This window comes from Pteropus vampyrus, unplaced genomic scaffold, assembly GCF_000151845.1.
Source record: "Pteropus vampyrus isolate Shadow unplaced genomic scaffold, Pvam_2.0 Scaffold66, whole genome shotgun sequence".
NCBI lineage: Eukaryota > Metazoa > Chordata > Mammalia > Chiroptera > Pteropodidae > Pteropus > Pteropus vampyrus.
The window spans coordinates 4613777-4627190 of NW_011888847.1; the positions used below are offsets into that span (position 1 = coordinate 4613777).

Consider the following 13414-nt stretch of genomic DNA (forward strand, 5'->3'; position numbering starts at 1 on the left):
TTTCCCCTGGACTGTTTAAATTACAGATCTGTCGTCTGTCTATAAATACTTTAATATACATCTCAGAATTTTAAGTAAAAGAACAGAACCACTGTATTCTCACACTTAACAAAATTTATAGTAATTGAGATTTCATCAGATTCCCAAAGGGGGGGAGGGGTACATGATACAGCAAATGTGACAAACCACTGCAAGTGTTGCTACATAATATTGTACATTTTTAGGCATTGACCCCGTCTCTGTAAACTCTGATTTTCCTACTCCCATCCCCCATCCCCATTCCTTAGATGTGATAGGCATCTAGGTTAAGCGTCCTTGGAATGAAAGCTGTCCCTACCTAACCAAAAAAAGATACCTAATTTTTTAACAATATAAATTTTTACCATATTGTACTCTTTATTCTGCATTTATCCTCATGTCTTGAGATCTCTTTTTTCACTTATTTGTAAAAAAGAAAAACAATTTTTTTTTTTTTGCATGTGGCAATGCCAGGTAGTCACAGCAGGCTGCTCTGTATGTAATAAATAGTTGGGGAGATGAAAACTCTCTTGTAATAGTTGAGGGATCGTTTCCCACTACAGCCTAGAGTTAGGATTTTTAGGTCAGTTTATCATTTTTTCTGTTAACTGATTTCTCAAAGAAACTTATAGACATTAAGTTTACAAAGCTTAAAAGTAGTATAAAGCCAATGTTCATTGATTATCCTGTTTTGTAAATGATTTCTCATTTAAATAGGCAAAATTTGGGTGAGCTGGGGTATTTTTTGCTTTCTTTGAAATAATTTCAAATTTGCATAGTTATAAGAATAGTACAGAGAACTCTTGTATCTCCATTTATTAACTTTTAGCATTTTGCCACTTTATCATTTATTCCATCAGTCTGTGAATCTATATACATATATACACATACAGATATATAAAAGTTTTCAATACTGTTTGGGTTGAGGTTACATATATCATGACCCTTTTCCCTTAAATATATCAGTATGTAATTACACAGAACAAGGATATGATGTTTCGTAACCACAGCACAGTTAGCAAGTTCAGGAAATTTTAACATTGATGGAATAATTTTTCTAATATAGTTTATGTTTCAGTTTTATCAATTATTTTCTTTTATCGTATTTTCTTTCTTCTTGTACAGAATCCAGTTCAGGGATGAATTAATTGTCTTTTCTCTTTAATTCACTCTTGTCCGGAACAGCCTTTGTCTTTTATGACATTAACATTTTGGAGAATATAGGCCACTTATTTTATAGGATATTCCTCATGATGGTTTTCCATGATTAGCTTCAGATTATACATCCTGGCTGAAGTTCCAAAGGAGTGATATTCTGTCCTCAGGGAATGAAATCTAAAATCACACAATGTCCATCAGCATCTCATTAGTGATATTAACTTTGATATCCAATAGAGATGTTGTTTGACTTCTCCATTATATGGTTACTGTCTTTACCACTACAAGTAATAAGCAGTCATAGGCAGACACTTTGAGACCATACAAATATTGTGCTCCATCAAGCTTGGACCTCAAGATTTAGGGATGGTTTCTAATGATTCTTGCTCAAACTAACCTTAGTTTTGAAGGGGTCAAAAGTGAGAGTCAACTTTTCTAAATTAAATTACCTTCTCCTGAAAATTCAACTTGATTTTGGAAACATTTATTATTTATTTTAAGGCTTTGATCTGTATGCATTGCATATAATAATTGCTAGTGTGTTTTAACTTAAAATGATTTTTAAATGATTTTTAAATGATTTTTAATCCTTTGCTGCCCTCTGCAGGTCAATGAATGTAAATCTTTGGAGCAAGGTAAGTACTAATTGTGCAAATCATAAGGGGATGTATAAAAAACTATTAAGAGCAAAAGTTATAATAGCTCTATACATTTATAATGTATTATTATAAATTAATGAGTTTAGAATCTTGAAGTGACATTTGGCCATACAGATTTAATAATTTTTAAAATGTATACATATATATACATTTGTGTAAGTGTATATATAAATGTTAAACAGACCAATTTTTAACTGCTATATTTTTAAGAAGTTAACTGCTTTTATGCAGTAAATACAATTATCCTCATTTTGAATTGCAAGAAATATTTGTAGCATAATAAAATCAGAATGCACATTATTGATTAGAATTCCCAATTAAATATTTTTTAAAATCTAAGTTTCATTCAATTTTGTTATTAATATTATAATCTTTCAAACTATATAGTCAGTTATAGCTTATGGTTGGGATAGTTATGCTTGGAAGTAATTTTTTGACTAGAGTTTTTATTGGTTTATTTATTGAATGTATCTTTGTTCCAAATTTGGTGTTAAATGTGGTTGTCTTATATTTAATGTATGGCTACAACTTCTGATAGAATTTGTCTTCTACACGTATCTTTGTTGGTAAAAAAACAGTTTGTAGGTGAAGATTGTTTTGCTTTGATTTTGAGCAGTTTCTACCTTAACTATCCTTTGAATTGCCGCTAACTGCAACACAGTGTTCATGGTGGAGTGAAGTGGAATGTGGTTAATTTTGCTTAATTTTTCATGTTAGCAAATAAATAGTAGTAGAAATAACTGTAGTTTGAGTAGTTAACACTTATAATATGTGCCAGGTGTTACTTTAAGAGCAGATAAATTCAGTGTTAGACTTATATAAAGTAGTTCATAATTCTTAACTGACATCATTTTGGAAAATAATTGTGATTCCATTTTTATTATCTTCTGCCCAAGGATATATAGTCAAATACTGTGTTCAGAAGTTACAAGTCAGTGCTCTAGATTTCGTAATAATTTTCATTATAAAATACATATTTGGATCTTTTTTAAGAAAAATCTTGCCAGCAGAATTAATGTTGAAAGGTAAGTGTTGTGTATTCAGTTGATAAGGATCCAGGAGAATAAATACATTATAACTTTTGACCCCTTTTGATGCCATTAAAATGACTATGAAGAGGTTGATAAAAAACTAAAAAAAAAAAAAAAGTTATTTAGTGGTATAGGATATTTAATTATTTCTATAATACTTCATTTAAAACAAAGAAACTGGTCCAATTTTAACAAGACCAAATACAATATGAAAAATAATATTGGTTGACAGTTTCTATAAGCAATTCCCATGTATGATAATTCATTTAAAACAATATACAAACAAATCAGTCTAGAGGCTTTGTTAGTGACATTTTATAAAATATTGCAGTTTTCCTTCAACATGGGTTTGTTTTGTTTTTGTTTTTAAAAGACAAACCTATTATTTAAAAACGAAACAATCTCCTTGGCAGGTGGGGGTGGTGTTGAATTCCTGTGATAAAGAATAATACCTTACTCGGGAGAGGCTTTATTATTTCAAGAATTCAATTTCAGATTGTATTTATTCTTGTTTGCTTCTCTTGCTGCAATGCACGAATTTTCTGTCTTTCCAGATAACAGAACTGTTGTACAAGGATGGACGTTATTGCCAGGAGCCTCCAGGACCAACGGGTAGCGTTTCAATTTTGATGATTGTAACTTATCCACAAGTCCATTCTTCTGTGTAATGATGGGCTGGGAAGATTACAACAGTAAATGTTTTATTTTTGAAAGTGAAATATGAAAATCATATATTCTAGGTCTTATTATATGAAAAATGAAAGTCTTTTTGTCAAATAATGTAATAAATTATATTTAAGTGGGAAAAATTTATAAGACTTTTTTACTATTTTATATGTTTAAAGATAACTAACTACACTTGCGAAACATTAAAACCACATAAACACTAAAGATTACTGATTTTTAAGCCTACTTTCATCGGTACTATAAGAATCATTTCCTCAATATCTGAAAAGAAAAGCCTCCCATCCCTGTATTTAAAAAAAATAATTATGAGAAAACCAAACACCTCATAGACCTCAAAATGTTGTGGTTATCAGTATAAAGATTTATAACCAAATGTTTTCTGTAGGAAGGTACCCTTCTTGAAAGTTCACATTTTCTATCCTAGGTATTAACACATGGCCCTGTATATTTTATGCTTGAACGCATAGGAAAATTACTGTTGTTACGAAACATCTTTGTTAATCTTGGTTTTTCATTGGCTAATAGGCAGCTCTCCACAGGATTACTGTATCTACTTATTAAAATTACTTAACTTTCTATACTCAACATTTAACAATCCTTTCTAATTTTATTGCCCACAAAAAAATTAGTATAGAAATGAGTACAAGGCATTTATTTATTCTCACTACTGTGAATTGGACAGGAAAGGGGTAAGGCCTTGGGCAGAACCACTTCTGTCATAGAGCGGTGGAAAAAAATAGATTGAAGTAAGATTCAGTACTGAAAAGCTGTCACTCGGTCTGAAAATAATTAATATTCCTTTCACTCACCAGTTAGATATGTGCTCCCAAACCACATAATCTCTATGCCTCAGTGATCATTGTTGCCATTTCAGAGCCTCTCATCAGGGTGACATCTCACACCAAAATGATTTCTTATAAATTAATCTTGATAACATGACAGTCTCAGTAATTTTAGTGGAATGCTTTCTCTTGTTTTTTTCCGCAGAAGCTGTTGGCTATTTTCTTTATAACTTGATTGACAGCATGAGTGACTCAGAGGTACAGGCCAAGGAGGAGCGTTTGAGACAATACTTCCATCAGCTGAAGGAGATGGTACCATTTCATTTTTTGCTATATAATGCCTGTCCTGCCTGACATGTATCTATTAGATTTGAAATTGCTGCTTTTAAGTACAACCAGACCACTTCTCAATGACATACATGAGTTGGAGACTTAAATTATGTCTGAGATAATTTCTGTTAGACAAATTTCAGTTTGGTTGTCTAAAACTCAGGGGTTTTTGTTTTTGTTTTTGTTTTTTCCTCCCTTCTTTTTGCACAGAATGTAAAAATTCCTGAAAATATCTACAGAGGCATTCGTAATCTACTGGATAGCTACCATGTTCCTGAATTGATTAAGGTGTGTGAGAAATACTAATCAACTTTTTAAATGCTTACTTTATATCTAAAAAGCATGTTAAAATTTTATTTAAATATGCTTAGGCAAAAAAAGTTTATTTAAATGACAACAGTTAAAACAAGGCTTTTTCATTGATTGTTGGTAAATACTGTTTATATATTGAAGAATGCATTTAAAATATTTATTAAAATGGATAATAAAATATGAAAAGAATTTCTGGAAAATTTTGGAAAGATGGAAAAATAGCAGTAAAGTGAGGAGAGTTTCAGTTTGCTTTTGACATTTGCTACCATTTTTCTATGTGTTTTTTAATTCTAATTTAAATCTCAATTTTAGGATGTTAGTATATTGGTTGAAAGAGAGAAGACAGACTCTCGAAAAGTAAGTAGGTTTTTGAGTAGATTCTACATTCTATAATAACCACATTTAATGAGAATTCTATACTGTATATAACTAGTGGTTCCTAAACATTTTGCCGTTGGTATACCACTAAAAAGTTGGTAAAAGCTATTCCCCTCTCAGAATAATCAACATATCTAAGAAATTTGCATACATATAATCACATGAGCTTCGGTGAACCCCTAGAGTCCATCCACAGATACCCAGATTAATATTCTTGATAGCATTTATGACATTTAGGAAGGGTAAGTTTAAAAGGCAGAGTGACAAGTGGTACATTTTCTTTTTGTAGTGAATTTCTTTTTTTCTTTGCATTTCTGTGGACTACACAGCTTACATCATCTGATTTGGAGTCTACTCTTGAAAAACTAAAAGCTGAAAATCAACCTATAGGAGATGTCCTAAAGCAGCTCATATTAACGCTTTGTTCAGAAGAGGTAATGTTTAAATATTTTAAATATTCTATTAGGGTAAAAAATTCTTTATAGATAAGTATAAGCAAGGCCAAATACAATATTTATGATTTTTACAATTGATTATTATATGTCATGCCTGTGAAGAATGCAATTAAATGAAAGGTTAACTAATTTTAGCTACACCTTGAATGGCATGTTTTCGAGTTGCTGTAGTTTGTTTACGATAATCTGCAAAGTGAATGATAGTAACAGCCGTGATAGGTTTATCATACATGCCAAATGTCCTTTCAAGCCATGGCTCCGGTCTCTTATATCTAGATTGTCAAGCAACTGATACATGCAGTAGTCATTTGCAAGTCAAATATTACGAGGTTGTTAATGCAAGGATTGAAATTCCATTTTCCTGCTGGAAAAAAAGCTCTTTCTCTGAGATAAAGGGTCTCTTGCCTTTTTACAGCAGGCGTCCAGCTGTACTTTGTGTTTATTTTAGTGTGTGTCTGCAATTTGTGGCATATCACTAGACTTTTTCAGTTTCTAGTTCAATATGATTTGGTCTTATGCCTGTGATTTTAGGGGAAAAATATAACTGTCTTTAAGATTATAACGTAGTACTGTTAAATTCTAAAATATTTCTTCACATGGATATTTAACTAGACTGTGAGGAACTTTGCAATGATATATATTTCTGTGTATGGAAATTGGACATGAGTAGGGGTTGACCTGATACATATTTAACCTGGAAGTCTTTTTTATAATACAGTATCAAAGCTGAAACATCAAATTTGGCATAGTGGCCTGTTTTGCAGTACAAATAACAAATCTTTTAAACCCTACATAAATATCTCGCCTGCTTTGTGAAAGGTGAATAAAAATATCAAGAAGCAAGGTGAAACTAATAACATAAATCTATTTTTAAAGTATTCTTTTTCTACATTTCAAACATTAAATCTAGAAATTTTATGTTTTCTTTTATATTTATTTCTTCTTTTTCACTTCTGTTCTTTAGAACATGAAAAAAGCTCTCGAATTGAAAGCAAAATATGAACCAGACATGGCTGTTGGTGGCTATGCAGCTTTAATAAATTTGTGCTGTCGACATGATAATGCAGAAGATGCATTGAACCTGAAACAGGAATTGTGAGTACCCTGGCACTGAAACAGATCTTCAGCATTAATGCTCATATACAGTCCTGGTGGATCATGTAGATTGAACATTACTCTCATGTAATATGATTAAAATTTTTTTTGTCATTGTTTTTAAATTTCATAATATGAGACTGATTAGTTATGGCTTGTTTGCAGCAGAGTCTTTAAATATAAGACATTCTATTCCTTAAAGCCAAGGTTTTTTTCCCATATTACATCATAACAGTGGTGATGGTATTTTTAAGGCTTGTTGAATAGTCCTCTTGCGATACTGTAGTGTAAGCAAAATTCTCTCCATTTCTCAGGTATCTTTGGTTTCCCAATTTTGATTTAGCAAATGAAAATATGTCTCGGGTATTTCAGTGTTCGTGACGAAGTTAGAATCATCTGACGTGCCATGAAGTGAGAGTTCTTTCATTTGTTCCTTCATTTGTATCATTTGCAGATGGAGTGGTACAATTTATATATAGTGTTAGGGTTTTACTTCTTGTCACTTTGAATATAATTATATGCAAATTTGTATGTGGCTTCAGAAAACAAACCATAACTTAAATGTAGGGGCAATGTTGTTAACAATTCAGACAGTGTGATTGTTTTTTGAAAAGTGATAAAATGTATATTGCAATTCTTTTTTCAGTTAATTGACTTTTAACATACTATAAATATTGCTTTAATTTTTAGTGACCGTTTAGACTCATCTGCTGTCCTTGACACCAACAAGTACGTAGGCCTCGTAAAAGTATTGGGAAAACATGGCAAACTCCAAGGTAAGCCTGGGCATATAAAGGACCTACGTGATTCAAGTATCTTGCCATCGGAATAACGTGTGAATTGATATTGATGGTATATCATGTCCTGCAAAGTGCTTGAACACTTTGCATACAAATTTGCATGTGAATCCAACCAGAGCTGCATGGACAGTGTAGGCCATTAGTTTTAATGGATTGGCAAGCTTGTCATTTACATTTGCACAGCTCAGTGCTTTTTGCATTTCTGCAGCTAGTTTTTATTAGCATTGCTGTTTGGATTGAGTTTGAAGATCATGACTTATGGCACAATTTGCTTATATGCCTGCACTAATGGCTTTGTTTTTGCTTAAGAATGTCTGGAGGCTGAACATAAAACCTATAAACATAACCTTTATTTAGGAATGCGAATTTTGTAGTAGTCTTTGTCTTAATTTTTAATGACATTAATAAAATGTATACTTTAACGAGTTTTTATTTGGAAGTTTGCAGGGAAAGCCTAGATGATTATATAGCTGATGAGCATATTCTAATTTTCTCATTGCTTAGATAATACTGAGCCTAATAAAAATACACTTGATAATATATTCTTACTATTTGCTTGTTTCTTGATTTTCTCATTGGGTTTTATTTTGAAATTCCCTTTTTAGCCTTCCTCTCTTCCTCTTATTCCTAGAGAAGATTTAAAAAAAAATTTTTTTATAGTGAAAAATGTATGGATAGAATATTTGATTTGAACATTGAATTTTTCCTAGGAAGCATAGCTAATATAGAAAACTCTATAAGGATTAGCCTGCTTTTTTAAAATCACTTTTTGTAAAGCGGTCAAAACATTTTGCCTGTGCAATAATTAAGAACAACATTATAAAAATGCACTTATTCCATATCCTAAAATGTTTGTTTCTGCCTTCCTAATGAAGCTTAATGAATCTAATGTATTAACATGCAGTCTTTTGGAAAGCTTTCATTGGCTCTGCTTGGCTAATTAGTATCGACATAGCAAACAGGCCCTATCGGTATCAGACCATTAGTCTGGCTGTATATACAGTGTAAACACATCTTTATTATCTGGCTTCCTGACAAGCCATCTGCTGAAGAAACAATGGTGTGATTTAGCAGATGTTAGCTCTGAACGATAAAAGCATCCATTTAGGAGGATCTTACAGCTATAGGGCAGACCGTACAGGGTTACGTGGTGCAGAGTGGGCACACAGTCCCTGTCTATAATTTGTAGTCAAAGTTGCAGGGAAATGATAAAACCATGCTATTGTGGATTTATAATTGTAGTCTCGTTTAGAAATGCAAGTAGTAATTAACTTGAAATCGGCATTATACACTAGAATTTACATTCCTGCTGGGCTTGAAATGCTGTTTTAATAGCGGTTTGTTTTCCCTACATGAAATTACCTAAGGGTCTTTTGTGTTCCTTCTTTGTAGATGCTATTAACATTCTAAAGGAAATGAAAGAGAAGGATGTTCTTATCAAAGATGCAACAGTCTTGTCCTTTTTTCACATCCTAAATGGCGCAGCTTTAAGAGGTGAAACTGAAACAGTAAAACAGTTGCATGAAGCCATCGTGACTCTGGGGTTAACGAAACCATCTACTACCATAAGTTCCCCATTGGTCACTCTTTATCTGGAAAAGTAAGTTAATTGAATTTAAAATTTTAAATGTTGGCATTAAAAGAATGAGTCTAATCATTCGGGGATTATAGTTCGTAAATACTGTGTGGTGCTGTGAAAGCTTTGAAGGTTGCCGAGAATAAGAGGACTCATATGGACTAGGTGACCTTTAAAATCAGCAGCATCCCTGTGGTCCTGTGGATTACTTCTCAATGGGATGGTGTATGGTGATTTTTGGGAGGCATGTGGTGATACTACATGACATCGAATCTAGCTTATTCCCAGTTTTGAGCCTTATAAGTGTTAATTATTAATAAGTATAACAAAGAAGGATTCCCTGGGGCTTTTGATCATGACTGTTACTCAGGTAACAGAGTAATAGCATCTCTTCAGTGCTCATTTTCTCCAGATGGTATTTTATTTTAATTGCATGTACCAATACAGTTTTTCTAGCTTTGGTAAACATTGTAGATCATGTCTCTGTGCCTTGTGTGAAGAAGATGAATTTTGTTGATGGGGCAAGATTTACTCAGTTCAAAATTCTTACATTTCAAATGCTCGTATTGGTGCCCAGTTTAAGGTATCATTTGCAATGCAAATCAAAATCATCCCACTCTCTTTTAATGAGTAAAACATTTTTGTAAGTTGATTAAGCACCCTTTATTATCTTCTTTTCCTTTTGCTTTTTTTTCTTTTTTAATTTCCTAGATCATCTTTGTCATCTTTTCTGTGGCTTAATGCAGTTTTTAATCTGCTTATTTCGCTATTGGGGTTTTCTGATTTTAGTATGGATGTTCTATCAATGCCAGGAGAAAAATAAAAGATATATTTTAATGATTCTCATAATTTCCCCAAATTTCTGATAGTTTTTCATTATTAGGGGTTATAATTAATTGAATATAATGAATGGTTTATCATTGAATTTAAAATGTAGAATGGAAAACATTTCTTTTAACTAGTTGTATGTTAGGAAATGTGTGTATAAATATACATGCATACATATGTACATGCACATATTTTATGAAATATTTCCTTTGTCATCCAATCAAAAAACAATTTATCAGGTTAGAATATTGGCCAAATCTTAACCTCCACAGTCTCAGCATTATATCCTTTTAAAGAAATAGTGATTCAAACAATTACTGTTATTGCGTGTTCATGTTCACAATCAATGTTATATAGAAATCCTATAATTAATATGTTTCCTACTAGAATTTTTCGACTGTTTAAAAGACCCATCTCTGCAAATTGCACGTGGAACTCTGCATAGGGATTTGAAAAAATGGGCCCAGTGCCCAGAAGAATTAGGCCCTCCTCCACTACTGGGCAAAAATAAAATAATTAATAGTGAAAATGAGGCCCTGCTAGAAAAGTATCTTACAAGTAGAAATACTTTGAAGACAGAAGAGACACTGAAGGTTTCCAAAAGAGGTCTGCAGATGGGGCTCATGAACCAAGGAGAGCTTACCCAAGGGAACATAGAAATAAATAGCGTGGGCTTTAGATGTTACCCTGGAGTGTCCCCTGTGCTTTTGGTTGTACAGTACAGTCAGAGGTTTGTATGTCTAAGTAAAATTTGACTGTCCTTGTTAATTAGGCTAGAGAAATCTAAATTAGCATCTTTTGTGAATTCTCACCAGTTTCAGATACATAGAGAAATAATTACCTTTTCTTTTTATTTGCCTAGGTCTTTTTTCACTATCCTTGTTTCGCAGAGTCAGTCTCCATGACAAGATCTTTCAGTTTCATTTATCATAATAAAAAGGTTCTGTTACCTGTTTTAGAGTCATGAGAATAATAAAAAGGAGACAAAGGAAATTTCACATTTAAAAAATTGGAGAAAACAGTAATAGCACTGCTAGTCAGGGATAAGATGAAAGAAAAAATTGACTTTAAAACTTTTTTCCAGTTGTGTTTTCCCCAACTGATGGAAGATAATTTATTCAGTCGTGACAAGTGCAGTATTAGGATTAACTACATTAGCCTGCCGAAAAATCCATATGTATTTGATTTGATTAAATAAGTTTAATATTCACTAATATCATGTAATTGACCTCAGCAGGTATGAGCTCATCAGTAGGATGAGCCTTATTTATTCAAATTTGAGATAAAATTATGAAAAACATTTCAGAACATCATACAAAATCTTCATCTTTTCATTCAAAGGCAAGCATCTTTTTGTAATGTCTTTGCAAAGACTAAAGAGGCCAACACTTAACATGTTGTAATTCTGGAGCAAATTCCTGAGGTTGAGCCCCTTAGAAAGATGATCTTTAAGATTTAGTAGATTTTAATTTTGAGCTGACTTTCCCAGTATTAGATAAAACACAGGAGAAATTAACATTATGTCATTTTATTACTTGGGTAATGTATAAAAAGCTTTATAGATATAGAAAATATATTTTGTTGTTATTTTTTGCCAAAACAACAGGTTTACCAAATTATAAACAAATTGGTAAACTAATCTGCTTTTGTATTATTAAAATGATGATACTTGCATTAAACAGAAAAATATGCAGTTGAACAAAATTTTCATGTGTTCCATTTTCATTAGTATTATTTTATAAGCCATTTGTCTACATGTAGTCTAAATGAATGTTATTTTAAACATTGTTTTGTAACTACTTAAAATTTTTTTTTTTTTAATTAAAATCATGCCTGATTCTGGAAAATGACCAGATGCTCCATATTAAGGAAAAAAGACATGCTTTAAATGGTTAAAAGAGCTTTTATGCTATGGTAAAAGAAATGAAATTAATAAAATCTGGGCCATTTAGTTTAAAGGCATAAGAATTTGTATGATGCAGCTTCAGAATCACTTGTTTTATAGCAGATCTATTTTGGTTTCATCACATATGAAAAATATCTCAAGCTGTTTAACTGGATTATTTAGTACAATTGATCAAAGAAGCTTTAATTTTTGCTTTCCATTAAGGATTTTTCAGTGCTGATTTGTGCTATAATCTGTATGTGCCCACATGCATTTCATTTAAGTGAATTATAGACTTTATATAATCCTCCCAGAACTCTTGCTAAGTTAATCTTGAGTTCTTCCTAAAACTCAATTTCTGTAAGAGGAACCTATAACAATATAAGTTTTAAAACTCACTGTTACACTTTAATGTTACATAAATGGGAAATATACTTTATTAAATGCTGGTTATTCTGTCATATACACTCCCCTTCAATTTTAGCGTCTTCATTTGTACTGGATACTTTTATTATTTATGGGAATGCTTGCCTTCTAGAGTAAAACTCTTTATGTGCTGAAAGGAAATTAGGAGGTTTGGCTCTTTTACTCCATTATTGCAATTAAGAATTTAGCATCATCAGTGCCAAAGGACAAAAGTGGTTCATTTGCCCTAGGGGGACAGGACAGTGATAAGATGATTTTTCGTCAAGGATCATTGGGTCGTAATTAAGTTACATTCATGGCTATTGCTTTTTGAAGGATGATTGGTAAATGACAGGCTTCATGTGCTTAGTGCGGACAGTGTTCAGTAGGGTTTTTTCTCCCTCTGTCAGAAAATCCTGTTGAGCCTGATAATGTAAATGTGGCATTTTATTCTGAACAAAAGAGCAGGGAAATGAGCTATCTTGTCTAATCATTCAGTTGTTTAACACCGACTTCCAGTTTAGACTCAATTGGCTGGAAAGCACTTGACATGTGAAGTTAGTGCTATTCCGAACGCATGTTTGAGTAAATTTTAAAGTAAGTGACAGCTAAATTGTACCTAGGGAAATTACAAAGCCTTCAACACAGTTAATTTTTTGGGGAGGATTAGTTGTAATTGCAACACCAGTCTCCTTGAAGATTCTTCATTTATAGATGATGAACAGAAAAAAAAACATTTAGCTCTTTCAAGGGCTGGTTCTCTTAACAGAATAATTTTTGTGAAGACGATGGTTTCTCCTGAATTGATTTTTCTCCATACTGAACATCTGCCTAAGATTTACAGAATAGTTTGATTTTAGAGTGTTGAAACATTTTTTCCCCTCTTGTTTTAAACTTTTTTCCTCCCCTAAAACCCCTCTTTTCTCTAGTGATTTCAGATTTTGAGAGCTTTTCAGTCAATAAGTCATTTAGGTGAATTGACACTTCTCTAACACTTTATGCATAATGTTGAAGC

General features: G+C 32.2%; 1 protein-coding gene across 2 annotated transcripts in view; it reads left to right on the plus strand.

Annotated features, from left to right (window-relative positions):
- The window catches only part of LRPPRC (leucine rich pentatricopeptide repeat containing), a 90993-nt gene that overhangs the window by 30806 nt on the left and 46773 nt on the right, over window positions 1-13414 (plus strand). For both annotated transcript variants that reach the window (XM_011361343.2, XM_023531294.1), the window contains exons 15-23: window positions 1784-1811; window positions 3421-3478; window positions 4541-4647; window positions 4876-4953; window positions 5290-5334; window positions 5685-5789; window positions 6775-6905; window positions 7596-7681; window positions 9098-9305. In XM_011361343.2, coding sequence (XP_011359645.1) covers window positions 1784-1811; window positions 3421-3478; window positions 4541-4647; window positions 4876-4953; window positions 5290-5334; window positions 5685-5789; window positions 6775-6905; window positions 7596-7681; window positions 9098-9305 — 846 coding nt within the window. The remainder of the gene's footprint in view (window positions 1-1783; window positions 1812-3420; window positions 3479-4540; window positions 4648-4875; window positions 4954-5289; window positions 5335-5684; window positions 5790-6774; window positions 6906-7595; window positions 7682-9097; window positions 9306-13414) is intronic.